The sequence below is a fragment of the Alligator mississippiensis genome, chromosome 6, assembly GCF_030867095.1.
Source record: "Alligator mississippiensis isolate rAllMis1 chromosome 6, rAllMis1, whole genome shotgun sequence".
NCBI classification, from domain to species: domain Eukaryota; kingdom Metazoa; phylum Chordata; order Crocodylia; family Alligatoridae; genus Alligator; species Alligator mississippiensis.
Window position 1 is genome coordinate 12,313,492 of NC_081829.1, and position 27,621 is coordinate 12,341,112.

Here is a 27,621-nt window from a genome sequence, read left to right on the forward strand (position 1 = left end):
CAAGAGAAGGCTGAGGGGGACCTAGTGGCCTGTTACAAACTAGTCAGAGGGGACCAGCAGGCATTGGGGGAGTCCCTGTTCCCCCGAGCAGTACCAGGAGTGACTAGAAATAATGGTCACAAGTTGGCAGAGGGTAGATTCAGGCTAGACATTAGGAGGCGCTACTTCACAGTCAGGGTGGCTAGGACCTGGAACCAACTTCCAAGAGAAGCGGTGCTGGCTCCTACCCTGCGGGTCTTGAAGAGGAGGCTGGATGAACACCTTGCTGGGGTCGTTTGACCCCAGTACTCCTTCCTGCCATGACAGGGGGTTGGACTTAATGATGTGTTCAGGTCCCTTCCGACCCTACCAACTATAAAACTATGAAACTATATAATGCAAGAGTCCAAATGAAATGTTAACTTCTTGTTAGACATTATTGAACCCAAATGATCTGATGGCGCCAACTGAAAAATAAATCAGAGAGGCATAACCAGGCAGATCTGTGCCCATGGCAATGTGGCAAAACAGCAAAGTGAGCAGCAGTGATGGCTGCTATTTTTGTACTCCTCCCCCTCCCTAAGCTGACACCTGGGGCTGCCCCTTTAGTTATTGTACTGGAAAATATTACAAAATTTTTGGTTTTCAGTAAAATGTGGGTTTTATGTGAGAATTCCAAATGAATGCAAACTCCAAATAGCAGAACTTGCTGCAGAACAGACATTCTGGTTTCTGATCAGCTTGATTAGCAAGGCATTAATTTATTAATTTATTTATTTGATATTTAAAGTAAAGAACATCTCACTCTCCTGCTTGCTTTACCCTGTCTTTTCTGACTGAGTATCCTCTGTTAACATCTTGAAACGTGCACAAATGAATGATGTAGCTTTTGTGTTGTTGTTCTTGTTATTGTCAATACAATTTTTACACTTTTTCAGTAAAAGGGGCATGAGATTGTTTGATTTGTGAAAACGGTGTTGCCACCAACCCAAAAAAGGTTGAGAAGCACTGGTTTTAGTGGCAGGTGTTAGATCCAAACATTGCCAACATTTGGGAACTGGCCCATCAGAATTAGATCACTCGCATCGCGGCCTGTGTTTTGAGCCCTCAACCATAAATACTTTCAAGGAGGAATCTGGAGATGTGGCTAAGTCACGTTAATTGGCCACCCACGTGGGAGAGAAAGGAGAAGATTCAGATTGGGAAAGCCGACCAAACACTGAGTAGTTTACTGTTGATTTTTATTTCAGTCTAAATAAATATGGTTGCTCTGGTAAACATACCCTTCTTCCCCTCAAGCCACCAGAAAACATGAAGGTTTAAACAAAATATTTCAGTACATTTTTCAGCACTGAGGGAAAAAAAGGCATCCTTTGATGTTCCCCATTCAAAGTTACTGAGCTGGATTCACAGCTTGCATTTCAAAAACACAAAAAGAAATTTTGCAGCAAAAGCTACCATTCACACAAAACTCAAATTCCCTTCCTTTTATTCCCACAATGTTTCTGTTTCACTGCCTACTCAAAAGGAATTGAGGAACTGCTTGCCATCCATTTTTTTTTATCAGAGAGAGAGCACATAGCAATTGCAGATGCTCCCTAGGGCTGTGCAAAGCTTCAGTCCCTGATTCGATTTGGTGGAGATTCAGCCCAATTTGGTGGCCAAATCTCTGAATCTGAATCAAATCAGAGGACCCTTTAATCTCTCCAAATTGATTTGCAGAGATTCAGACAGATTTGGTGATTTGAACATAGAGACAGCTTTAATGTTTTTCCTACATACCTCTAGGTAGCAGGGACTCCTGATCGCTGCAATGCTGGGGTGCATGCAGCGTCCCACAGGAGCGTGGGAGGCTCCCCAGTGTGCTCGGCAGCAGACCCGGAAGTGGACCAGAAGCACTTTTGCGTCCACTGGGGAGTGTGCTGTGCACGCCCCCCTTCCCTTGGTGCCGGTTCAGCATCTGGTGCCTCCTGGGTCTGGATGGGGGGGGGCACCCAGGGTCCCCCTGCAGCTGATCACCGGGCTTGAAGGCCACAGGAGGGACCCCCCAGCACACTCCCCGGCGGACCCAAAAGTGGACTGGGAGTATTTCCAATCCATTTCTGAATTCGCTGCCGAGCCCACTAGAGAGCCCCCCATGCTCCTGTGGAACGCTCCATCCACCCCAGCATCGCAGCGATCACAAGCCGCATCTGCTACCTCAAGGTATGTAGAAAAAACTTCTAAAGCTGTGCTGTGTCCAAATCACTGATTCGCTGAATCAGCATTGAATTGTCAGATTCTGATTCAGCCAAATTGAATTGGGGACAGTGATCCGAATCAACAGACCAAATCACTGTTCCTTATTCGGGCCGAATCCAAACCCAAATCGAATAGGACCCGTTTTGCACACCCCTAATGCTCCCTCTGCCTGAAGAAGGATGTTTGTACCTAAAAGCTTGCAAAGAAGATTTTTTCCAACTATTTTAGTTGGTCTAATAAAATATATCAGATTTACCCAAATAACCTTGTTTATCAGAGAGACTGTTTATTGTAAAATCACTTTATTGCGAAAGGCATGGTCACAGTGAAGTGGGATCTGTTTAAGGTATAAACCAAACAATGTGAAGGGTGGGAGGCTGCGGATTCACCTATAGCTTTAAATATAAACCTGCTGAAGAACTCAAGACCCAACCAGCTAATGTTTATCCTTTAAACTGTAAATGGTAGGTAAATATTATTGTGCTTCTGTGCTGTAAATAGCAAATGCCACTTATGACAAGTAAATGTTTACATGTATTTTATGGGCTGCATTCATTTCAGAAAGATCTTTTTTTTTTTATTTCCCAAAATCGCCATCCATGCTAATTTTATCCACCTGCCTCCAGGGTACTAGGAATCAAGGCTTGTGGGTTCTGTACTTGTCTCTGCCACTGACATGCCTGACTTCAGGCATGTTGTTTCCTCTCTCACAGTGCCCAGCCCAAAATTGGCGATGACAACACTTGCTCATTGTATGAGTTTAATTAAGGCCAATGTCTGCTCTTCAGGTGCACAGAAGACCCTAAGGCCATGTCCGGACAAGCACGGTCGTGCAGTATGTGGTGCCACAGACCCATCTGTGGTGCCACATACTGCACATTCATACTACACATTGACCCCTGGATATCCAGGGGTCAAAAAAAAACTAACCATGCAAAAAAAGTGGAGAGGCACACACAGGGACAGTGCACTGCTCAAAACTGGAGCCTGGCTGGTCAGAGCCACACTCCAGCTGCTAGACAGGCTCCAAGTGGCAGGATCGCTGCTGCTGCAGCCCCAGGAGACCCTCAGGACCTTCGGTAAGGTTTCTAGGGCCAGTCCAGTGCTGGCCCCAGCCTCCCCTACCCCACTCAGAGTAACCTGCCATGCACCACAGGGCGCATGGCACAGGTGTTCCCAGGAACAACTAATGGTGGCACAAGGTATACTACTGCTTTTCCTTAGGGAACCAAACAACCTTGCTCATGTGGACCTGGCCTAAATGTTGTGGATCAGGTACAGAACCATTCCACAGAGAAGACAGGATCTGGGGAGGTTTTGACAGGATGTTTGTGCACCATGGAGCATTGCCTTCAAAAAAGAGGCCATAAAGAAATGAGGCTGGCTCAGGGGGGTGTATCTATAGCTATGACTCCAGTTCTCTCCATGGAGGGATTGGTTTACAAGGGATGCTGCCACATAATGGCTCTGGAGTCACTGGGTGCCATATAGGGAGGACACTTGCACTGACCCCCTAGAAGACTTGATGACTCATGCTATAAAAGGGAAAAGGAGTTCCTATAATGTAACAGAGCCACTGGTAGGGCACCTTATCCTAAGGCCAAGTGCAGGGAAATGTCCCAATGTATATATACCATGCATACATATTTGGTCCCATAATCTGCATCTTGGCTTCATAATTATTATCTGTATTGCCACAGCATCAAAAAGACAAAACTGAAATCAGATCCTTGTTAGTCTAGGCAATACAGACTTATAGTCAGTATTAGGTTGAACCACAAATGGCTTACCATTTAAGTGCATGAGGTGGGCTAAAGCTGGGAATTCAGAAGGATTATTCTTTCCATTTTACAGGTGAGGCACTGAACCAAAGAGACCAAGTGAATTGACCAAGAATGCAAATTGCACCTAGCAGATCTAAGAACTAAGTGGAGATAATACCCTAAGCCCCATTTCAGTGACTCAACTCCAAGTTTCTCCTTCCTTTGGAACTCACCGCACAGGTTATGAAACAAGGGAGTCTTTGTCATGTTAACAAGTCCATACTCTTTCTCACAACAGTCCTGTATTCTCTCTCCTAATCGTTTATGGGGAGACTTAGGTACACATGGAGCATGTTTACATGTGTGCTTTAATGCACAGTAGCATATTTTACTGTGCCTTAAAGCATCAAGGCAAAAACAGTGTTAACACACTAATGCACAGTAAAATTAGTTTACTGTGAAATAAGTGTCACTAAAAAGGCATTTACTTTTGCTACTGCCCATCAGGGCAGCCTAATGCACCTTTATGTAGTACCTCGTATTAGAGGTACTAGACTTAATGTGCAGTAGCAAAAGCACATTAAGGAATGTGTACATGCACTCTTTTCTCCAATGCCTGATGAAGGGTGTTTGTGCCCAAAAGCTTGCAATTAAAGAAATTGTTTTACAAGATCTTGTTGGTCTAATAAAAGATATCATCTCTACTATGAGTCCTGATTGCCTACCTGCATTCATGGAGCACAAACCAGATTCAGAGTGCTTTGGAGAATGACAAATGGAAGAGGCATCACATTTTCCATGCAGTTATGCGCATGACTGATTCTCTGAAGTGAACAGCATGTTGAGACAGAAAGTTACGATCAGGTGCTCACTATTAAACATCAAGTGGGACAGTGACTCATATTTAATCCTGGTGGAAATGCAAGTCAATTGCTTTACAGTCAGGTTAATTGGTTCAAAGCATTTTATCAGCGCTCTATCCTTAAGCACATGCTTAGTGGTGAATGTGAGGTTCAGACATGCAACACATTTACAGTGATATAACTAACATTATGCCCCAAAGTATCTTACAACGGTATGGACAGCTAGCCAGCTCTCTTTGGGTACATATACATTTGCAGTTAGCACATAGGAATAAACCTGGTGCAGTTTGTTCTGGAGTTTATTGCTCCTGGGCACAGCATTTATACATGTGCCAGGAACCTCGGCATGCAGAGCAGCCCTGGGTGGCAGAGGGCCCAGATGGTCAGCCTGCCAGCCTGGAGCTGCTCCACCCCAGATCAATGTGCTATGGAGGGGATGGCTGGGACATGAAGGTGCTTCAGTGCAGGGCTAGCCAGCAGGCAGCCCCTGCACTAAGCACCCTTGTATGCCAGCCAACCCTGGTCACTGTCTACACGTGTGTTTCAGCATGCTAAATAACTGCCATAGGATAGTATTTGTCTCGGACCATACTATCCTACACCAGAGTTAATTATTGTACTAAACTTTAATAGGGGTGCATGTGTAGATGGTGATGTTTTACAGTGGAGCTAATTAGTCAACTGCAGTAAAAAACAAGTGTAGATGCACCCTGTAGGTAGTTGTCTGCATCAGGAACTGTTACAGTGATTTACCGCTAGGTGGCAGAGGAGCCATTTCCCATCCTGTTTGCAAGATAAAAGAGCTGTGTCTGTTCCACATTTTCACACTAGTGGAAAGGCAGATTACACCAGTGTAAATGCGTTGTGTGTCCGCACCCACATTATTCATTCATAGGAGGCTTGAAATTCTATATAAACTTTTGGTGAAAGGATGGAAAAAGGCGCACTAGCCCTTTTCAGAAAATAGTGTTTAAAAGACTGCAGGTACCCGGAAAATAGTGATTCTCAACCCTCTAGCCCCACTGGCCAGTTGAGTGGTGTGATGCCAGCACACAGGCCAGATACTTTGGGTGGAGTTGGATCCTGTGGACGGGGTTGTGTTATGTGCCCGACACTGCTCCCAGAGCTGAAAATTTGGCGGTGGAGGATTGGTGGTTATGGTAATTGCAATAGCTCTGGAATCCATGACAATTAATGCTGCCACCAGCCCCTGCTGCCAAATGCATGCACCTGTGAGGACCCCCACAGACTTGATGACATAGCCCTATGGACTAGATTCAGCCTGTGGGCTAGAGGTAGGTTGACCACCTTTTCAAAATGGAAAGGCAGGACACAGAGCCAAGGGTCAGGCGGTGGAGGTGGATGCAGGCTGCCCACTGCAGGCTTGGGGCTCCCCACCCTGCTGCCTTGCCCCCAGCAGTCTCACACCAGCTGTGCACCCTTACCTACACAGCAGCAGCCGGGGGCACAACTCCACACTGCTGCCACCTCCCACTGCTGCTGGGTGGGCAGGGTACACCTCGCCCTGGCAGTACATGCAGCACGGGGCTCTTGGGGGCACGACAGCAGGGCAGGGAGCCCCAAGCCTGCAGCAGGCAGCCCATCCTGTGCACAAATCTGGGAGTTCAAGTGCCCCCCCATACCTGCTGTGGGTGTGTGTGCAGTGGCAGGGAGCCCCCTCCTCAATGTCCCCTGGATAAGCCACCCATGGCTTTGTCCTGCTCCCACCCTGGCCCCGGGCCCCATGCACAACCCTGGCTGGACAACACCCCCAGCTCCTGCCCTACTGCTTCCCTCACCATGGGGGCCTCAATCTGCTACCTCCCCCCCAAGCTCCATCTCCCCAAAGACTTACCTGCACAGCACCACTCTCCACACTGCCTAACTGTATTCCTGGCCACGTGCATGTGTGTGCAGGCACAGACATGCACGTGGCATCCCTGGTGCCTCATTCCTGGCAGCTCCAAGCAGCCTGCAAGGGGAAACCCAGATCCCTGCAGGACACTGTGAATCTGGGATAAATACTGTCCTGGAGTCATGTAGCCCAAGACTTGAAATTGTTATTCCCATTCTGGGTCTGCCCTAAACAGCTGCGTTAAAAGAACCTTTATTTTAAACTTATGCTTATGGTGTGGGAAGCCCTTCTTCTGCAAGATGCATGAGCCACTATCCCAGCTACCTCCATGCAGGTGGGAGCAAGGCCTATAAGGGGAACAAGGTGGGAAGATGCAAAAATAAATCAGTTTTTGGTCACAAAAGCATAGTAGCAGCATTACAGAGCAACTTAGTCATGTAAATCACATTATGTATTTTGCAACAGCTATGGCTATATACCCCATGAGCAGTCACCCTGCAGGTACTGTAGCTACCTAGACAGATCAAAAGGTTTTGGTTGATGCACTTGTCAACTTGAGCCATTAACACACACAGCACAGGTAATGGAAGCGCTAAATTTATTGTCTAATCAATGTATTTTAACACTAAAGGGACTATTTTAAGGAAGGGTTTGGCAGAAAGGCTAAGGTAGATTCCTTGCTTTGATTTATTTTAATATAAATAGTAATAAAATGACACCTATACAAGGTTCTAGGGCCCAGATTCTCAAAGGTGCTTGGGTGCCACTGACATCAGTGGGAGTCAGGCATGCAAACACCAGTGAGGATCTGCGCTTACACTCTCTAACACATCATTGACACTGAAGTCTTAGCAGCATTAAATAATCACGTCACCAGGAACACAGACAGGCAGATGCCTTCATACACACCCCAATTTCACCAGCTGAGAAGCACAACCTCAGGGCACTTCAAAAGCTGTCAAATATACAGGCTGGTGGTTGTGATGTGGGGGTAAGCACACACCGCCGAGGTCCCGACTGTAAAGTTCTAATCCCAGCTCTGTCACAGACTTCCTACACACTAGTCATTTCCCTTATTCTGTCCATTAGCTTCTCTAACATGGAGACACCATTTCTAAGCCTCCTTTGTAAAGAACTGTAAGCTCTGCTAGGTAAGTACATTGTTATATAATGGTGCTCTGTTGGTGAACCCACATCATTTTCTGTCCACTCTCCATGCCTGCTATGACTCCCCCTCTCAGAGCAGTGCTCCAGGGCATGTTCCAAGGTGAACATGCTCTCAGATCCTTTCCATTTTCCACAAATGAACTGCAGCACTTCTGTGGATGTCTGGTTCTTTCAGGCCTTCAGTGTCTGTGGATTTGGCTGAAAAGCATCAGGATAAAGCTCAATCAGATGGGTCATGCTCAGTGCCAAGCCCTTCCTTTTGATTCCAATGAGAGCTGAGTGTGCATGGCACACCCATGAGGCACCCGCAGCCTTGCAGAACTCCATTCCTAATGAGTGGAAGAGGACCAAAAGCCTTTCTTTCTTGGCAAGATCCAAAGGGCTTCTGCTAACTTTGATGTCATCATTAATGCATTTAGATGGGTTCCTTCCTTCCCCTCTTACTCCTTTAGAAAAGGAAATTTGAACTCGGGTCATGTCAGATAAATGCTTTAATATTTTGGTTTAGATCATTTAAAATCTACGCATATATCCTGCTGAAGAGACAGGATCTTTGGGGCAAACTCTTACTACAAAATATAGTGTTTAATACTAGAATTGTCCAAAACATGGGATTTTCATTGCATGACGAGATTTACTATTTAGAATTCTTTCTTTAGTCCAAAATGAGATATTTTGGGTCAGATTCTGTTCTATCTGCTGGACTTCTAACTGGATTGAGATGTCAACAGTGATTCTTTTTCAGTACATTCAAGTCTCTGAAGATCCATGGAAGCATCTTCTTTTATGGCATAACATCACCTGATCTTGAGTAGCAAAGAAGCAGCAAAGAGGAGGAGGAGCCATGCACCTTTTGCATGAACTTTTTTTTCAGGCACTTGAGAGGGGTGCAATAGAATCGCAGGTGCCTGTCTTTGCAATTTTTAATATTATTATTTATTACTACAATACGGTAGATCAAAGTCAAATTGCCAATTTGTCGTGCCCAGGGCTGTATATATACATTGTACAAAACCATTCCTCTTCTGTTTCTGCTGTCAATAGACAAGGCAACCGGAGTGTGGAGAAAATTAACTATTGTTATTCCCATTCTACACATATAGAGCGGAGGGACAAAGAGAGTAAGCTATTTGCTCTGAGTTACACTGAAAAACCATAGAAGAGATGGGAATTGAACTCATATATTCTGAAGCCTAGTCCACTGCCAGAGTTATGAGTCCACCCTACTTATAAAACTGACCATTTTCCCCTTGTTTAACAAACACATCTCCATTCCTCATCAGCTAAACTACCATCTGCTCTGCAAAACTGCTGTACACTCTATCTTTTCATCCAAAAGCAAAGAGTGTGCAGATATCACCAAAATGATATTCATCTTTTATGTTTTTAAATGAACCAGGTCCTCAGTGCCTCTTGGAGACCCTCACTTCAGTAAATCATATCAGAAAAGAAAAACAGGATAACAGTAGCACTTTAAAAGAGTCTTTTATCAGACTCAAAACCAGCATTGATACCACCATCGTTTGACTTATTAGCAGGCTTGTGTCAGCTTGTGTTTAGTTTGTGTTGGCCAAATCATCTAACATTTCAAAAAACCAAAACCATTTCCCGTCTAACACTCAGCCCCCCTGACCTGACTGGAAACTCACAATAAATCTATACATTTTATCAGATTTCATGGCTCTTTTGAGCCAGGCTTTCATGAGGGACTATTTTCAGACCTGGGTATAAAATAATATGCAGAACAGAATGACTGTCTGGCTTACTAAAATCCATGAAACATCAGATCCATTTATAAGGTCAGGTGCTCCGGTATGTGTCTGATTGCTGGAATCATCTTAAGCTATGTAATAAAATCCATCTTTGTGTGTGATGTATTGAATATATTTTAACAGCTTTAACTGCATTGTCAAAGATAATTAAACCAAAAGGCTTAGGAATTTTTAACCCTCTTGCAGTAAGGGAACAGCCAGGAACACTTTTAATGGGAATTCAATTTGAGCTAGGAGATTGTACTACTTAATGTTTTTTTTTTTCAAAAGAAGCGTTAGCTTAATTGAGCTGCATCATGAGAAAGGAATTCTCTCTTTCTCTCTCTTTTTATCTCAGAAGCCAAATGAATCATTGACATTACTTATAATGCTACCTTCTTTAATTGACCTGGGTGATGGTCGACCCTAGCATCTGACCCTAGCATCCATCCATCCATCCATCCATCCATCCATCCATCCATCTATGGGATAATGCTTAATTTTATGGAGCTGAATCTCTTTCCTTAGACCTGCTTGTTTCTGGGTGCTGTTCCAGAGATGCAGTTCACCACATTAGAAAACACTTGACAAATCATTTTCCTTGGCATTAATTGTAAGAGGGTTTTAAACACCTTACCACATCATAGCGGGCTTTCTCCAGTTGGAAAAGTGCTAAGGAGAGAAGGGTTATCTTGTAACTATTCCCTGGAAAAGGACATCATCATTACTACTAAGCAAATGCTCTGTACTCAAATTTCCTCTGTGACATTCAGCAACCTAGTTTAGGCTAAATCCTCTTCACCTTTACATGCGTAAATCAATAGTATAACTAGGGCTGGGTGAGCAGGGCACTAACTTCAGGTGCTAATGTAGGAGGCATGCAAAAGTTGCAGCTGCTGCCATAGCCCAAGGCAAAAAAAACAGTTGTTATGTCTGTACTAAGTGGTAGTTTGTAGCCACATGGGCTGCTTGTACACGTGATGGGGGGTTAGTTCTCCTGAATTGAAATGGTGGGTTTTTACTCATGACGATTAAAAAAATCACCGTTTCAATTTATTTAATAGATTTCATAGATGTTATAGATTTTAGGGTCAGAAGGGACCTATTAGATCATCGAGTCTGCCCTCCTGCCGTGGGCAGGAAAGAGCACTGGGGTCAGATGACCCCAGCCAAGTGTTTGTCCAATCTCCTCTTAAATACCTCCAAGGAAGGGGACAGCACCACCTCCCTTGGAAGCATATTCCATATTTTGGCAACCCTCACTGTAAATAATTTTTTCCTGATGTCCAATCTAAATTTGCTCTCCTTCAATTTGTGACCATCGATTCTAGTTACCCCAATGGGCACCCTGGTAAATATCTTATTCCCTATTTGCTGCTGTCCACCACTGATGAGTTTATAGACGGCCACAAGAGCACCTCTCAGTCTTCTCTTGCGGAGGCTGAAGAGATTCAGGTCCCTCAATTGCTCCTCATAGGGATTTCCCTGTAGGCCTTTAACCAGATGGCTGGCCCTCCTCTGAACCCTTTCCAGGTTATCTACATCCCTCCTGAAGTGCGGTGCCCAAAACTGGATGCGGTTCTCCAGCTGCAGCCTGACCAGTGCCGCATAGAGGGGAAGTATCACTAGGCCTGTGCGAAGCAGCTAGCATTCACTTCAGATTTGGATTTGGGGGACAGTGATTCAATTTAGTGATTCAAATCACTGTCCTGAATCGATTAGGCCGAATCTGATTCTCCGAATCATCGAAACACTGAATCTTCGAATCACCCAGGCCTATCCCCCACCCGCTGTCCCAGCCTGGCAACAGCTGCCCTGCCCACCCCAGCTTCCAGCTCTTTGAAACTAAAATCCCTAACTCACTGGGTGCTCCCGGGTGCGGGGGTGATCCCTGCTGCCCCCTGCTGCCCCATGCTGCATGGAGGGCTCTGCACAAGCCCTCTGCCCACCCCCCCACGGTCCCAGTCCCCACATAGCTGCCCAGCCTGTCACAGCTCTGGCCCTTTAAGAAAAAAAACCTGAACCCCTCCCCCCCCCCCCCCAATTGACCACTCTTGCTGGTGGGGGGAGATCCCAGATGCCCCTCACTATCCTGCGCTGCATGGGGGCCTCTGCACAAGCCCCTCAAAGCCCCAAGACCACTGCAGGAGTGGTGATTCCTGGGGTTATTCTTGCTTTTTTTTTCTTAAAGGGCAAGAACTGGGGTGGGTGTCAGGGGAGCAAGCATGGGGCAGTAGGGGGCAAGCACCCCCTGAGGGAGCAACCAGGGGGTGGGTCCTGGCAGGGGTCCCCCCATGGTCCCCTCTCCCCCACCCCCTACTTACTCACTCCAAGTTCAGCTTCAGCTCCCTGCTGCAGCAGGCGGGGACTGTCCAAATTATTGAAGCTCTCACATCAATTCATACCTTTTTATTGGTCCCCTGAGTGGATTTGGATTTGGAGATTCGGCCACTGAATCAGGCCAAATCTCCTCCAAATTGAATCACTACCCAAAGCTTCACACAGCCCTAAGTATCACCTCCCTAGACCTATTTGTGATGCACCTACTTATGCGAGAAAGAGCGCGGTTAGCTTTACTTGTTAGTTCATAAAATTGGCGACTCGTGTTCATTTTGGAGTCGACTACAACTCCAAGATCCCTTTCTGCAGTTGTGCTACTTACAATGGTACCTCCCCGGCTATCTGCTGTGAAGGCAATACGGCAGTGCACAGGCAATCCAGGAAGTTTTTGAACAATGTTGGGGGCAACTTCCTGGTGCAAGTGTTGGACAGGCCAACTAGGAGCCATGTTCTTCTTGATCTACTGCTCAGAAACAGGGAAGAATTCATGGGGAATGTAGTAGTGGATGGCAACTTGGGCAGCAGCGACCATGAGATGATTGAGTTCAGGATCCTGAGTAAAGGAAGGAAGGGAAGTGGCAGAGTATGGACCATAGGAAGTAGAAGGCCAGGGCTAATGGGGCTCAGCCCCCACAAATGCAGGCAGTGGGTAGGGCCACAAGGCAGCTCAGCTGCAGGTTCTGGGTGGCTGCAGCAGGGGTGGGAAGGGGTGCAGACACAGCCAGGACTGCTGCCCAGCATGTGGATAACTGGCTGCCCAGCATGGCAGGCAAGTATTGATCTATTCAGTGAAGGGACGGGGCTCAGTTGGGAGCAGATCGAAGCCTCCACAGTGAGAGAGGGAGTGAGGCACAGGCAGGAGCAGGGGCTGGGGTGAGCGGGGCCCTGGGTGGGCTGGGTGATGGGAAAATCAGAGCCTGGGTGGTTCATCCAGGGGGGCGGGGTCTCCCACTGCTGTGCACACCCTGGTGGAGGCCTGGGGGGCATGTGCCCCCTCCCCCCCCCCCTCAGATCTGTGCCTGGGGCAGAGGCGGCTGCTGCTGCACACTGGGCTTCACTCCCTGCTGCAGCTGCCCTGAGAGAAATGCAATGCCATGTGCCTGCCACTGCTGGGCTTCACTGCGTCCCCTGCCCACCCTGTGGTGGGATGCACATGGCATCATGCAGTTCTCAGGGCAGCTGCAGCAGGCAGCGAAGCCCAGCACACAGTCGCAGCTGCCTTTTCCGTGCGCACGGATCCAGGGGTCACATGCCCCCCAGGCCTCCACTGGACTGCACACAGTGGTGGGAGGCCCCCACGCTTTTGGATGAGCCACCCAGGCTCCGATTGTCCCCTGACCCAGCCCAGCCAGGGCCCCATTCACCCCAACCCCTGCTCCTGCTTGTGCCCCACTCCCTCCCTCACTCCAGGAACATTGATCTTCCCCTCCTCCCACGGCCTTTTCCTTCCTCCAGCCCCTTCCCCCACAGACTTACCTGCTGGGGAGGGGGGTGCTCAGCCCCCCCCAATAATTTTTTCTTCCTCCACCTATGGTAAGGACCGTAGACTTCAGAAAAGCAGTTTTTGACTCACTCAAGAAACTAATGGGCAGGATCCCCTGGGAGGCCTGTCTATGGGGAAAAGGAGTCCAGGAGAGCTGGTTGTACATGAAAGAAACCTTACTTAGGGCACAGGAACAAACCATCCTGAAGCACAAAAAGACTAGCAAGACTGGCAGGAGACCAGCTTGGCTTAGCAGGGAACTCTTCAGTGAGCTAAAACACAAAAAAGAAAATTACAAGAAGTGGAAACTTGCACAAACCACTAGGGAAGAATATAAGAGTATTTCTCAGGCATGCAGGGATGAAATCAGGAAGGCCAAAGCGTAATTGGAGTTGCAGCTAGTAAGGGATGTGAAGGGTACCGAGAAAGGTTTCTACAAGTATATCAGCATCAAGAGGAAGATCAGGGAAAGTGTAGGTCCCTTACTAAATGAAGGAGGCAACCTAGTGATAGATGATGCAGAAAAGGTTGAGGTACTTAATGCCTTTTCTACCTCAGTCTCCACAGGCAAGGTCAGCTCCTTGACAACTGCTCCTAGCAGCACAGTTTGGAGAGAAGGTGAGCAGCCCTCAGTGGTGCAAGAACATGTTAGAGACTATTTAGAAAAGCTGGATGTGTACAAGCCCATGGGACTCGACTCAGTCCACCTGAAGATGCTGAGGGAGTTGGCTGGTGTGATTGCAGAGCCACTGACCATTATCTTTGAAAACTGATGGTGATTGGGAAAAGTCCCAGATGATTGGAAAAGGGCAAATATTTTTCCCATCTTTAAAAAAAATAGAGGAGGAGGATCCGGGGAGCTACAGACCACTCAGCTTCACCACAGTCTCTGGAAAAATCATTGATCAGGTCCCCAAGGAATCCATTTCTAAACACTTGGAGGAGAAGGAGGTGATTAAGAACAGTCAGCATGGATTCACTAAGGGCAAGTCATGCCTGACCAACCTGATTGCCTTCTATGATGGGATGACTGACTCTGTGAATGCAGGGAGAGCAGCGAATGTGACATACATTGACTTTAGCAAGGCTTTTGATACGGTCTCCTATAACATTCTTGCAAGAAACATAAAGGAAGTACAGGTTGGATGAATGAACTGTAGGGTGGATGGAAAACTGGCTGGATCGTTGGACTCAAAGGGTAGTAATCAATGGCTCGAAGTCTAGTTGACAGCCAGTATCAAGTGAAGTGCCCCAGGGGTTGATCTTTGGGCCAGTTTTGTTCAATATCTTCATCAGTAATCTGGAAGATGGGATGGAGTGCACCCTCAGCAAGTTTGCAGATGACACCAAGATTCGAGGAATAGTAGCAATCTTCAGCTGCCTGAAAGGTGGCTCCAAAGAGGATGAAGCTGGACTGTTTTCACTGGTGACAGATGACTGAACAAGGAGCAATGGTATCAAGTTGCAGCAAGAGAAGTTTAGATTTGATATTAGGAAAAACTTTCTCATGAGAAGGGTAGTAAAGCACTGGAACAAGTTACCTAGAGAAGTTGTGGAATCTCCATCCTTGGAGGAGTTTAAGACCCAGCTAGACAAAGCCTTGCCTGTGATGATATAACTAGGGATGGTCCTGCTTTGAGCAGAAAGTTGGACTAGATGACCTCCTGAGGTCTCTTCCAATCCTAATTTTCTATGATGAGCAAGAACTGAAGAGAAACAAAAGCACAAGTTGATTAATGAGCTAGTGGGGAGAAAAAAGATAGCCATATCTAACCACTACTCATTCTTCAGGAACAGCATTTGAATTGCTCAGGAGCTTCCTGTGTCTCCCAAGTCATGTTTAGTTTACCCTTCATATATGAGCTGGAATGGTGCTGGAAAGCTTTGTGCCCAAGAGACCATCCCTCTGAATCACAGTTCTTCCCCTGATGGCCTATACCATCCAAAAATTAAACCAAACCTGCTTTAGCTACCATATTAATTAGGCCCAGCCAGGATCTTATCCAGCTGAGCTGCGTGCACAGGGACACCTAGAATGAGATCTAACTAGGAAAAGCATGGGGTCTGGTCACAGACAGCTACTCCACATCACAGCCCTCACAGAATAGCCTGTCATATTAGCCAACAGCCTCCCTTCTGACTAGTCAGAAGTCCCTCTATTTTAAGTGCTTCCTGTCTCCTTTCCCCATCTCCACGTCAGTTCCCTGCACAAAGGCTCCTTGAGTCCTGGGCTGCTACAGAAGTGTTTTATTTCTCAATTGCAATTTTGGCACCAGATTGGGGAACTGTTTACTTTCCTAGCAATTATTTGCCTTCCTGGCACAGAAGTGACTGCCAGCTTTGCTCTTATTGTGTTTGTTTGTGTTTAAGATTGAAGGGAAAATAAAATATCAAAAGGAGAAACCTGACGTTTCTTGCTGGCCTCAGTCTCAGGCTTGAGTGCTACAGAGCATTGTGACAACACAAGAGGAGAGACCGGCTGGGATTGAGGGAATTGTGCATTCCAGTGGAAACCCTTCTTACTTGTGTCATTTTAATGATTGATTCTTGACCTGGGACCAACGTCCCATTGTTTTAGCTGTTGTACAAACCTATAGTAAAAAATCAATAAAACACCCCTCCCCAAAGGTACTCAAGAACTAAAGGTTAAGTATTATCTTCAATGTAGAGGTGAGAAGTTGAGCCGCTGATAGATGAAGTGAGACAGCTTAGGCTGTTATCAAAGTAGGAATTATGCCTATGTTTCTTAAAGTCCAGGTGAGTTCCTTCTCGGTAAGATCTTTTCCCATAACTATTTACCTGGTGAAAACATATTAAAACATAACTTGGTAGCTGTCATCCATTCTTATTTTGGCAAGTCTCCAGCTGAAGCCAGTAAAAGTATTTGTCTGTGTTAGAACAATAAGAGGTGAATGAGGACCTCAGAGGTTGGCATATATATTGCACATGATGTTATTGTACTCAGTGTGCATGTCTACATTTTCATTAAAGTGCCTTTGCTACTGTGCATTAAGTTTAGTAACTCTAATATGAAGTACTACATAAAGGTGCATTAGCTCATGCTAATGCACAGTAGAAAAGGTAAACTTTTTGTGATGCTTAATGTGCAGTAGACTAAATCTACTACATATTAGTGTATTAGCATGGGTATTACCATGACACATTAATTCACAGTAGAATAAGCCACACATTACACTGCACATTATGGTGTCTCATGTAGCCACATCGTGTGATATGGAAAGAGCAAGACATGAGAGTGGAGGTCAGAAACTTTATGAAACTTTTGGAGACACAGATGTGTGAATTATGAAACCATTCCAGTGCTTAGGGGTTTCCCAGACAACAGTGCAAAGAAACTTGGGTACACTTTCCAAAGCTCTTAAGTCACTTAGTGTTTGAGTCACTTAGGCCCAATTTCTCAAAAGTATTTAAGTGCCTAGTTCCCTCTGCTTTCAATGGATGTTAAAGCCCTAAATACCTTAGAGGAACTGGGACCTAGGTGCTTTGGGAAATTTTATTCTTTATTAGCAATGACTTTAGCCTGAAGATGCTTCATCAAAGTAGCAAAGTACCATAATATTATCCCTTTGTACAGATGGGACAACTTGAGGCCTAGGAAGTAAGGCATCTGCTCTGGTCACTAGCAAAATTAATCCTATTTTCAAATCCATACGACATCCACAGATAGTTTACTTTTTGTATCTGTTGCATTCAATGATGGCAAAAGCCAAACCCATAGACTCACTAGCAGGGTTTGAAAATTAGACTTTTGAAATTGAAAGCATCTGATACTTCTTGGCAAGCTCCCACCTATTCATTTAATGCAAAGCTGCAGTAGGAGTCACCACCTGCTTCTGAAGACATATCCCTGAAGGGTGCAAAGTTACACCCCCTTTCACTGTGGGTTACAAAGGGTAGAAATCCTTTTCTGTGAATTGGCATTAAGATAGTCTTCTCAGGTGTGAGCCTGACATATTTCACCATATGCCATGTTTGATTTTTTTAAAACATTATATCAAGTTTATGCCTCTCCTCTGAGCTCTTTCCTATTTGTATTTGGTAGTCACAGACTGATTTAGTAGCGTAGCCAAGAAACCAGTCTAGACCCCTGACACAAAAGATGGCATATGACTCATGCCAATCATTCATTGATGGCCAGTTCAAATAGCCATCTGTTCAAGGAGAGCTTTCAATTACATTGGCACCTAGTTCATAGTGGACAGCACAAGCAAGCAGCAATGTACCTGTGAATTACTAGCAGAGCCATAATCCACTTATCCTTGCCACTGATTTCTAGGACTAAATTCCATTTTCAGACATGTGCAGCCTAGCTGCAGCCAAGGGTTGACTGGGTCCTAAGGTGAGATCTTCAGAAACACCTAAAGAAGTTAGGAACTCAGGTCCCAAATTAAGACAGTGTCCTAAACCACTTTTGAAAATCTTTCCCTGGAAATACTGTCTTCATCTGAACAGTGAGCATATTGGTGTCCTCAGGATCCATGCTTACTGGGTGCATCTGTATATGCGCTGGACTGCACGGCTGTTACTGCGCAGTTCCAGCGCCACACGAGTTGTTTCTGACGCTACTGCTCAGTAGCATCAGTGTCCTGGTTCATGCCCACCGATGCTATGTCACTGTAACGCCTCGTGTAGATCCACCCACTATATCCTAATGTCTTATGCAACAAATGAGTTAAATTTCTTAGTTAAAAGATTTTCTTGCAACTGACAACCCAGCAAACTCTTTCTGGGGTCCAAGTCATGTGGGATTCATGTCATGCCTTGCATCCTCACTAGTAAGTAAGTTTCTCAGGGACAAACTAAGCCTTTAGACACAACCCCATTCCCTCTAGTTTATGTTTTTCATGACATTTGATATCCCAGCCAAGATGAGGACCTTATTATACTGAGTGCTGTATAAACTTGTAGCAAGAGACAGTCCCAACCCCAGAGCTTGCAAGCAAACTGATAAGACAGGGAATGGTTAGGAAGAGAAACAGAGCTGCAGAGGTCTTCCTGAGCTCACACATCACTAGGGCTGGTCAGGAAACTTTCAGTGAAAGGTTTTATTGCTGTTGTTGAAAACTGATGTGTTGAAACAAAACACAAATGCCCTTCCCCTTCCTTCCTCCCCAATAAATAAATAAGCCAACATATTTTGTAGAAACGTATCTGTTTCAATTAAACTTTTGGCAGGAAGGTTTCTCAGGTCCAGACAACACCAAAGTGGGCCCAGTTTTGCCAATAGCTGAGTGCTCAAGTATGTAGAAGATGCAGTTATAAGCCCTGTTGGGTGGAGAATCAAGGATCAGGGTTACCAGGTTGAAGAGTCATAACATCAACACCAGAATTGTAGCAGGCAAGGAGTCCAGGAACATGTTAAGCCAGAAACCAAGAGCTTAGCAGAGTCACCTGAGTCCAATCTAGAAACCAAAAAAATCCTAGTCCCCATGTACTTTCTGTTTCTCTCCCCGGCCTTAACAGAGTAAGTGGCTGCTCAGGTGTTATGAAGCAGCCACTTAAATCTGAGAGTGCAGTCTTGGGCATTGACAGAGGCTTAGGTGTGCTCATCCAACATCTGGGAGTATCTGCAATATCTGATTGGGGAAGACCGCTTTGCTGGTCAGACCAAGCCCCATGTTCAAGGCTGCAGGCCTGATAAGCTCTTGCTCCGGTGGATTTGGAAACAGGGGGTGTGATTGCATTTCCCACTAGACTCTACAATCACTTCTACCAATTAGTCTTTCAAAAAGGAATGCCTTCAACAAGAGTGACCCCTCCAAATGCACAACAGCCTGGTAATTCGACCCCTTTTCTGGGAGATTAAAGACACCACCTAAGATCTTTACTACTAATTTGGTCAAGCATACTGTTACCTCAAATCCAGAGCCTCAGCCTGCCCAGCATAGCCCTTCACCACTTTGTCTGATGAGCATCTAGGTGGACACAGGTGACCAGGATCTTCCACAGGGGCCTAACCACCCACTCACTCCTGGAACCAAAGGATCAGCTGGCTGGGATCAGCTGACCCCTCTTAAAAAGGTTCCTGACCCAGAAGAAGGCAACTTGTCATGCTGGGTTGTGGGTGGCCAAGTCTGGGAGTCACCCAGGGTCTGGAATAACAACCAAGATCAGAAAGCACTCACAGAGCTCAGTATAGGAGAGCCAGGAAGCCAGAAGATCTGCCCAAGGAGCTGAGTCAGAGATCTGGAGGGTCAGGCAGAGTACAGAGTCAGAAGACAAGCCCTGTCAGGTATCTGAGAAATCAAACTAGGAGTTGGGTTAGGGAGAAAAAGGGTAAGGCCAAACTTGTGGTCCGTAGACAAGCTGGATCGGGTAGCTGAGAGCCAGCAGAGATCTAGGCAACAGGGTGGACATGTACCCAGGCTGCCTTGCCCTTGGCTCATGATAGGGCCAGGAGGGCTGGAGCTGGAACTGGCCAATTAGCTAAAGAGAAATCCCAGGGCTCCAGAGAGCTAGCTTTATTTATTGGAATTGCTCAAATATTCCTTTTTTTAATGTTATTTGGGCAAATAATATTTTATGCCAGAAGAGCCTTGCTGCAAGGTGTGGGATGGCTTACTGGGGAGATGGCGAGGCATTGAGAGCACTCAGGTGGAGTGTGGTGGTTTGTGTGGGTTTTCATTAATTAGTTGCTGGGGGCTACTGATGCGCTGGAGGGACTGATTAGGTGCAGAGGCCCGAGGCCTGATTTTGGGGCCCAAAGAAGCTAGGGAGACCAGCAAGTAAGTGAGGGAAGGTTCACGGGCATTACTTCTGGCTGGGCCAAATCAAGAAAGTCTGGTGATGAGCAAGGCAGGAAAGCCACCCAAGGTGTCAGTCCAGGAGAACTGAGGGCTGACTCCCAAGTAAGATCAAAGGCATAACAGGTGAGATCAAGGGAAGCCAAAGTAAAAACAGGTCAGGACTGACCACCAGAGGACATAAGCCCTATAACAGAACATAAGACCAGCAACAACTTTACTCAAAATACCCTACAGAGCCCAAGAGCCCTGTTCACAGACCAGGTTCCCAATGTGCAAGGCTGTACAAACAAAGAACAAAAAGGCTGTCCCTTTTCCCAGGTGCCTATAAGACAAAAGACAATGGATGTAGGGAGATTGGGAAACATACAGAAACAATGAGACATTATCATTGTGATTCATGCTTGGCAAAGAATAAGGAGCTGAATCAAGTCCAAGCATTATTACTGCTTGTGGACAGTCTCATCTTAGTGACCTCCACTAGAAATGCCTTGTTGCCACACATCTTGCTTGCTCTATACAGCTGGGAATGCATGCTCTTTTTTCTGTTCTGCTCTTTCCTGTCATGGATATTCTTCTCAGCTGGATGCACAGTGTGCTTGTGGTCCTATTTTGGAAAAGTTAGTAGGTCTACAATGAACCGTATCACTCAAGGAATCTGCTCTCAGCATTCCCCTGAGTTTCAGGTAATGAGCCTCTCAGTACTACATGATTGTTTTCACTCATGTTTACCCTTCAGCATTAACAAAGCTCTGGGAGAAGGATTCAATTTCCTTCTCACATATCCTGAAAAACATTGCTTATTAAATTCTGAGCTACCATATAACAGAGCACATTTAGACTGGCGGGATCTCTTTTATTGCTGGGGATATGCAAAGGGAAGGAGACCAGCTAGACTCTCCAATGGCACATGAATTTGTTAGATGTAACACCTTTTTACTTGCAAATGGGGCACATCTGATCTGGAGTCAGTGAGCTACAATAAACCTACAGCTCTGCGTGAGTGTTTTCACATAGTGACTTTTAAGAGGACAACTGCTAAATTGCAATGTGTTTCAGACTGCAAAGGATGACACTCTTCCAAAATGAGACATCAAAGGACTGAAGCTATTCCTTTTGGCGTTTTTTTTTATTGATACTTGTCTTTCAAATCACACACAAAAAAAAGCAAAAAACAAACACTGAGGTGTGAAATGGGAGTGCAATATTATGACCATTCCAGCACTTCATATATCCAGGGAACACACTATTAATCAATGCCAGAAGCAAAAAGGCCAATAGCTGTTTTACCATGCATTAGGAATCTTCAGTCTTTTAGTGATTCCTTTCCCTTAGGTCATCATTAAAATACACTAATCAACAGAGCATCTTTCAGAGTTGTGCTCTCTCCAGTGAAGGGCATTTTGGTTCTGCTTCTAATTCCCCAGGTCTGATTCTTTTCTCATCTTTTGTGTTGTAAATCAGCAGTAGCTCTACTGAAACTAGTGAAGTTACACTGGTGTAAAATCACCGTAAGAGAATCAGGCCTGAAACTGGCATTTTCACATCACCCAGAAATTACTATAAGCTCAAGTCCACTAAAACAAACTGAGTGTGGTGCAATGAAAGCACGCTTTTGCCGTAAGAATTGGAGCATCTGCTGGTTGAGGCACTAAAGCTACGGGGTATCTGGAGCAGCATAGACCTCTTCCTGTCCCAAAGGAAGGAGCTTAAACTCCTGAGTATGGTGGTGGAGACTCCTTAGAAGGCATTTCTAAGGCTTCATCATATGATGGCAGCACAACCTGGAAAGGAGAAAAGATCAGACTTACTCTGGAGAAACATGAATATTGATCTTCTTTTTTTTGGCATTCCCTCATGTTTCTGAAATGGTTTCTCAGCCTCATGCTACTGTTAATATGATGACCAATGAAATACATAAAAATACTGACATTCAAATTAAACTTTGGATTTAACACCCCACTAAAATGAATAGGGATGTATCATACCTCTCAGGCTCCTGTACAATAACATGCTTGAATTTGAATTGAATAGCTTGAACTGAAGCAGGAATATGCATGCTTAAATTTAAATGTGTACTTAAATGCAAGCATGTAAGTCATCCTGAGGACTTCACTGGGATTCTTTGTAAGCTAAATCACATGCTTAAGTCCTTTACTGGATCAGGGCCTTATTATTTTAGGTTTGCAGAAGGTATCAAGGCATCTCTGAATTAAGTTTATACCATTTATCTTCTACAGGGGAGAAGACTTGATTCACCTGTGCATTATTCCAGCTTTTATGTTACTACCATTATAATTCTATTCCCCTAAGTCATATTACATCACATTAAAACTGAAATAACATAGAAGACAGAGCAAGGTGGTACTTTATAACCTAACTTGTTCACAGGGGCATGAGCCTATGAAAGCTCATGCCTCTCTGAATGAGTTGGTCTATAAGGTGACACAGTGCCCTGTCTTCTGCCTAACTTAATAGTAACATGGATAACTAACTCAGACTGTTTAATGTTTGTAAATGAAAACTTCTCTGTGGCTGACTGCACTGCCAGAGAGGTGAAGGCAATGTGGACAACATGCACTTCATCTATCTGTATCCTGTCTTTTTGAGATGAAATCCAGGAGCCACGTTTCTGAACTCACCTTTGCAGCAAACTCTGGCGCAAATTTCATCTCCTGTCTCTTGCTGGCCTTGATGTACTTGTAGCATCTCCAGACACATTTGAACATGAAGGCCTGAAAATCAAAGGGGAAAATACACCTGTCATCACATTGCTGCATTTGGATGCCATGGCTTTGCCAACTGCAATATCACCATAGACCTGCCATAGCATGGCCCTCATCCCTGTGGATCAGAGCTGCCTTAAAAAGTGGGTGCTAGATAGTCTTTCATCCTAGGTCTTTCATCTGGAAGATGAAAGCTGTTTGTGTGCTGAGCAGCCCATAGATGGCTTGATTCTGCAAGATGAAGTCAATAGCACAATTTAAGGCATTAGAGTCAAACATGTGCTTAATGGCCTGGCTAGATCAAGGAGAAAGGTGCTCAGAAAGATTGAGCTGAGCCCAGAACTGGGAGGAAAGTAAATGTGTTTCTGCTTTAATTTTATTTTTCTGAGTGGGCACTGGCCCAGACATTTCAATTGCAGAAAAGCACCGTGGACCATAAAGTCTACAACCCATCCAGTTAGCAGGAAGGCTAAGGCTCCCCTTCTTACAGGAACTGATTTGAAAGGTCTGCTCATTCAAGGAAATATTATATTTTCCTTAGTTCAACAGGTTTTCTTGTTGGTGAAATACCCTCTGCCCTTGGAAACAGTTATGGAACACAATAAATAAATAGAGTTTTTTCTAAGAAAATGGATCAATTGACAGATGGTGGCACAAGAAAATAAGCAAGACCTGTGAAACATACCTTATTAAATCAATATTTTCCTTAGTCTGTGTAGTGAGGCAAAGTCGTGTGCCTCTTATTTTTACTGGCATGAGAATGCATGTTAAAAAGATGAATGCTGGGATTTTCAAAGGAGACTAAGGGAGTTAGATGCCCAAAGCATGAACCACTGAGACAGCTGCAATTTTCTGTAACAATGCAGATCACAGAGCCCAAGATGAAGGGTATGAGAACTGGGGACAAATAATCTTGGTTGATAAAATCTGGCTACGGAAATTTCCAAAAGGAATGAAGCAATTTCAGGGTCTGGCCATCTTTAAGAAACATTGCAAAACCTTTCTTTTTAAAGAGGCTTTTCTGCTCAAAGACTGTCATTCACAACAGTGGTATTCCCACTGTCCAGTCAACTCAGCCAATCTAACCCCCCCTTCCCCCCAAACACACACACACCCTTATTCTGAAACAAGCGAACGGAAAATTAAGTAGATAAATAACATTAAAACCCCATAAACCTGACCCAAAAAGAGGGGTGTTTTTCCCCCAAAAGAGAGCAATCCATCAAGTCTACTAGGGATTTAATTTCTGCTAGGCATTTATGTGGAAGGAAGCCAGACGCTATGGGCTCCTATACAAGTGCAGGGAGGCTGCTCCTACACACTGTAATTACAGCACATCAGAGCAGACTTGATTAATCGAGTCTGTTGGAGCATGGTAATTACCGCCCTCCAGCAGACTCCAGCATCACATGTATCACCATCCCCATGATGAAAAATGGCAGTGGGGTGCTTTAAACTAAAGCTCATTTGATAAGTTTTAGTTCAAAGCGACTCGCTGACATCTTTTAGAGTGCAGATGCGGATACATGTCACGCTCCAGGTGTTTTAATGAGCACAGCTCTCAGAGCTGCACTAATTAAAGCACCCCCTTCTTCCCCTCCAGCATCACAGAGCATGTCTATAAACACACTATGGTGATAGATAGCAGTAAAACAACCCTAAAAGAAAGAGAACAAGAGCATGTGCTTCCGCTGAAATTCAGGGTGTGCGTTCTTTTGACAACCTCAGCCTACTAGAGGAAATCTGTCAGTAATAGTACGGATCAGGATAGCGATAGTGAAGGTGGTGATGGAATTTGTCAGATCTCAGCCCGGTGTAGGTAACAATGGTGTCCTAAACTGAAAATCAGCATCTCCTTGACAGTTATCCATGTGGCTAGTTGAGGAAGAGGGAGCCTTTGAATTCTTGATCACTGCATGTTTGGATAACTCAGAGAAAGGTGGATTTGAAAATCTGTCGTTAGAAATTGAGTCAGAAATGCAGTTAAGGCAGGGCCACCTGAGATGGATTTGCAAGTGCCAGTTATTGGTGGCATCCTAAATCAGGACTTCTGCAATCTTCTGCTTACCATGGCAAGGGGTGAGCAGGTTTTGTATTGGTTAACAATTCTGTTAAGATTATGTTTGAGCCTAACAGCTGTGTGAATACATACAGGATATTAAGTCTACAATTTTCAATATGATCAAAAGGAGTTAGGCACCCTTCTACCACTGAAATTCAGTGGGTTTGAAGATATAACTCTTTTAAGCTCCCTAGAGTATGCCCATCTAAAATCCAGGATGTCCTTGTTTCTATGGTGAATGAGGGAAGGAATGGTCCTACTCGTGGGCCTGGTCAGATGTAGGGAAGCTGTGCTGCAAGAAACAGTGGGAGGTAGGAAGCAGTGACAGCTGGGTAGAAGGAGGATGAACTGGGTGGGCAGTCACTAGAAAAAAGCGAGGTATTAGCATGGGCTGGCAGAGGGCTGAAAACTTACTGCTTTCTGATGCCATGCTGAAAAGAGATAGGAGTTAGAGGTGGATGAAGAGAGGATGCCAAAGTGAGTGAGGACTAAAACTGGCTATGTCTAAGGCATCCAGATCCAGTGCTACTAAAAAGATATGTGCTCTATGGCTCATTTCCCTGGCAGTTACTGTGTCACTTAGAGCTCTACTAAACCTGGCATAAGGCAGACAATGCCAATTAGTTACCCAGCCTACCCAGCTCACCCAGCAACTGCATGGCATTTGCAGTGATACGGTACATTTTGGATCTTTGGATGGGCAAGGTGCTATCAAATATAATGGGACATGGTTCTCAGCCATCAGGCCCAGGTAGCATTGGACTGAACTGGGATGGACGGTTGTGGGTGGAGGGGTGGAGGAGAGAGAGCAATTTCAGGAACAGAACAACAGGGCAACACCACGTCATTTTATCTTCAGTGCCAACAGCTGACTGGTTGGGGAATGTCAAGATGGCAAGGCCTGGCCTCATGCTAATAATATTAGCCATATTCAATACTAACAAATGAATGTGAAAGAAATCCTTACTGCCTCCCATTCCCCACCACAAATCCTAGCTTTACTGCTGAAAAGTTTCTGCACCCTTTGTATTCTGGGGATTAAGGGGCTATTAGCTTTATGATGCAGTGTATTCACACTGCAGTATCTAAAGTGTAGGTAGATGGTGTGCCACGCAGTCATTGCTTATCTCCCCTTCCTCTTGAAACCCTTTAGCTTCCAGAGAAATTGGTCATAATTCTTCTGGGAAGTAAATCAGTTTATTATGGTGTGCTTGAACCTTGAAGGTCTATCAGGCTAACATGGGTAAGGCACACCAGAACAATGCAGTTAGCATTCATATTCAGCTACCTCAACTCTCTGGCTCAAGTGATCAGGTATCCACTTATTGCTGGGTTAACAGGGGACACTTTTCAGCAACAGTCGTACCTCTGGAAACTTAATCATACTTCCAGCGTGTCTCTCTTGAGTCCTGTGCAACAGCAACAACAACCCTGAGTATGTTCAAGTGCTGTATAAGGGCAAAAGGCTTCTGCACTTTATATGCCAAAGTGGCATGGATACAGCCAGGTAAGTGCAATTTTAGGCACATCCACAGTTTCAGGTTCTATTTCTCCCCACGGTGCAAGAGATCACCCTGTGTATATACCTCCTGGAAACAAGCCAGTAGGGTAGGAGAAGGACCCTCCTATGTATGGTGGTTAGGGTATTTTTGCAGGGAACAGGAGACCCAGTTATCAAGCCATTTCATGCAAAGGGGAGTGGAGGTGGGGGCTGAATCTGTATCTTGTGTTTCTCATCAAAGTGCTCCAACAAGGCCAGAGGACAGGTATTACCCAGATTACCTCCAGCCAGGCTGGCCCACTTCACCATTCATTTAATATGCATTGGATAAACAGCACTGGGAAAAGCTCCTCTCCAGTTGGGAGCACAGGCCCTGGCTAGAACCTGATACCTGCTCCCTTTGAGGGGGGCACACAGCTCATTGAACCACGTGCCTTCTACCTTGCCCTCTTTCTTCTGAGCTTATACCTCTCCTCTCTTGGCTGCCTAGGAGGAATAGATGCCATGGGCTTGCCCCCCACCATCATTACTCAATCCCTCAACAATCATCTGTATTTCAGTTCAGTGGGGTGACTGGGGACAGGGCCCATTACTGATCCTGGATTTCAGTAATGGGCCCTGCTCCTGATCACCCCACCCCTGAATTACCAGCCCTTGACAACCAGATGATATCACTCTGTGGACAAACATGACCAGAGGGCCGTATGTTTGACACCCTTGCTGTAACTAATAGCCTTCCTGTAGGCTGAATCATGTTTTGGAATGGCACATCCATAAGAGACCTCAGGGGCAGTAACTGAAAGTTAGAAGTCAAACAGATGGCTCCAGATGTACAGAAACAACATTTAAATGGAAAGACAATAAAAGCCTGTAATAGGCCATTAAACAAGGCAATGGATACAAAAAGATATGGGCCTGATCCAACATGCATGCAAATGCCATCCTATGGGGAACAGTGAATTGAAACTGATGGGCCTTAGTGGGTCAAATGACCCTTCTAGATTGAAAATGTTTTGGTATTGTGTCCCTCATGAAAACTTTATCAGACAAAACCAGTCTCTACTTCCAATTGCCCTGGCTATCTGTGTTTTCACCTTGCCATCAAGTCCTGCATCCACGCTGGAAG

The 27,621-nt window shown here is 45.3% G+C and overlaps 1 protein-coding gene across 1 annotated transcript in view; it reads right to left on the bottom strand.

Annotated features, from left to right (window-relative positions):
• Positions 1-21,316: 21,316 nt before the first annotated feature.
• The window catches only part of LAPTM5 (lysosomal protein transmembrane 5), a 34,010-nt gene continuing 27,705 nt past the window's right edge, over positions 21,317-27,621 (bottom strand). Inside the window, exons 7-8 of the mRNA XM_014605046.3 lie at positions 22,849-22,941; positions 21,317-21,990 (exon numbers count right to left, since the gene is read on the bottom strand). Coding sequence (XP_014460532.1) covers positions 21,916-21,990; positions 22,849-22,941 — 168 coding nt within the window. The 3' untranslated portion in view covers positions 21,317-21,915. The remainder of the gene's footprint in view (positions 21,991-22,848; positions 22,942-27,621) is intronic.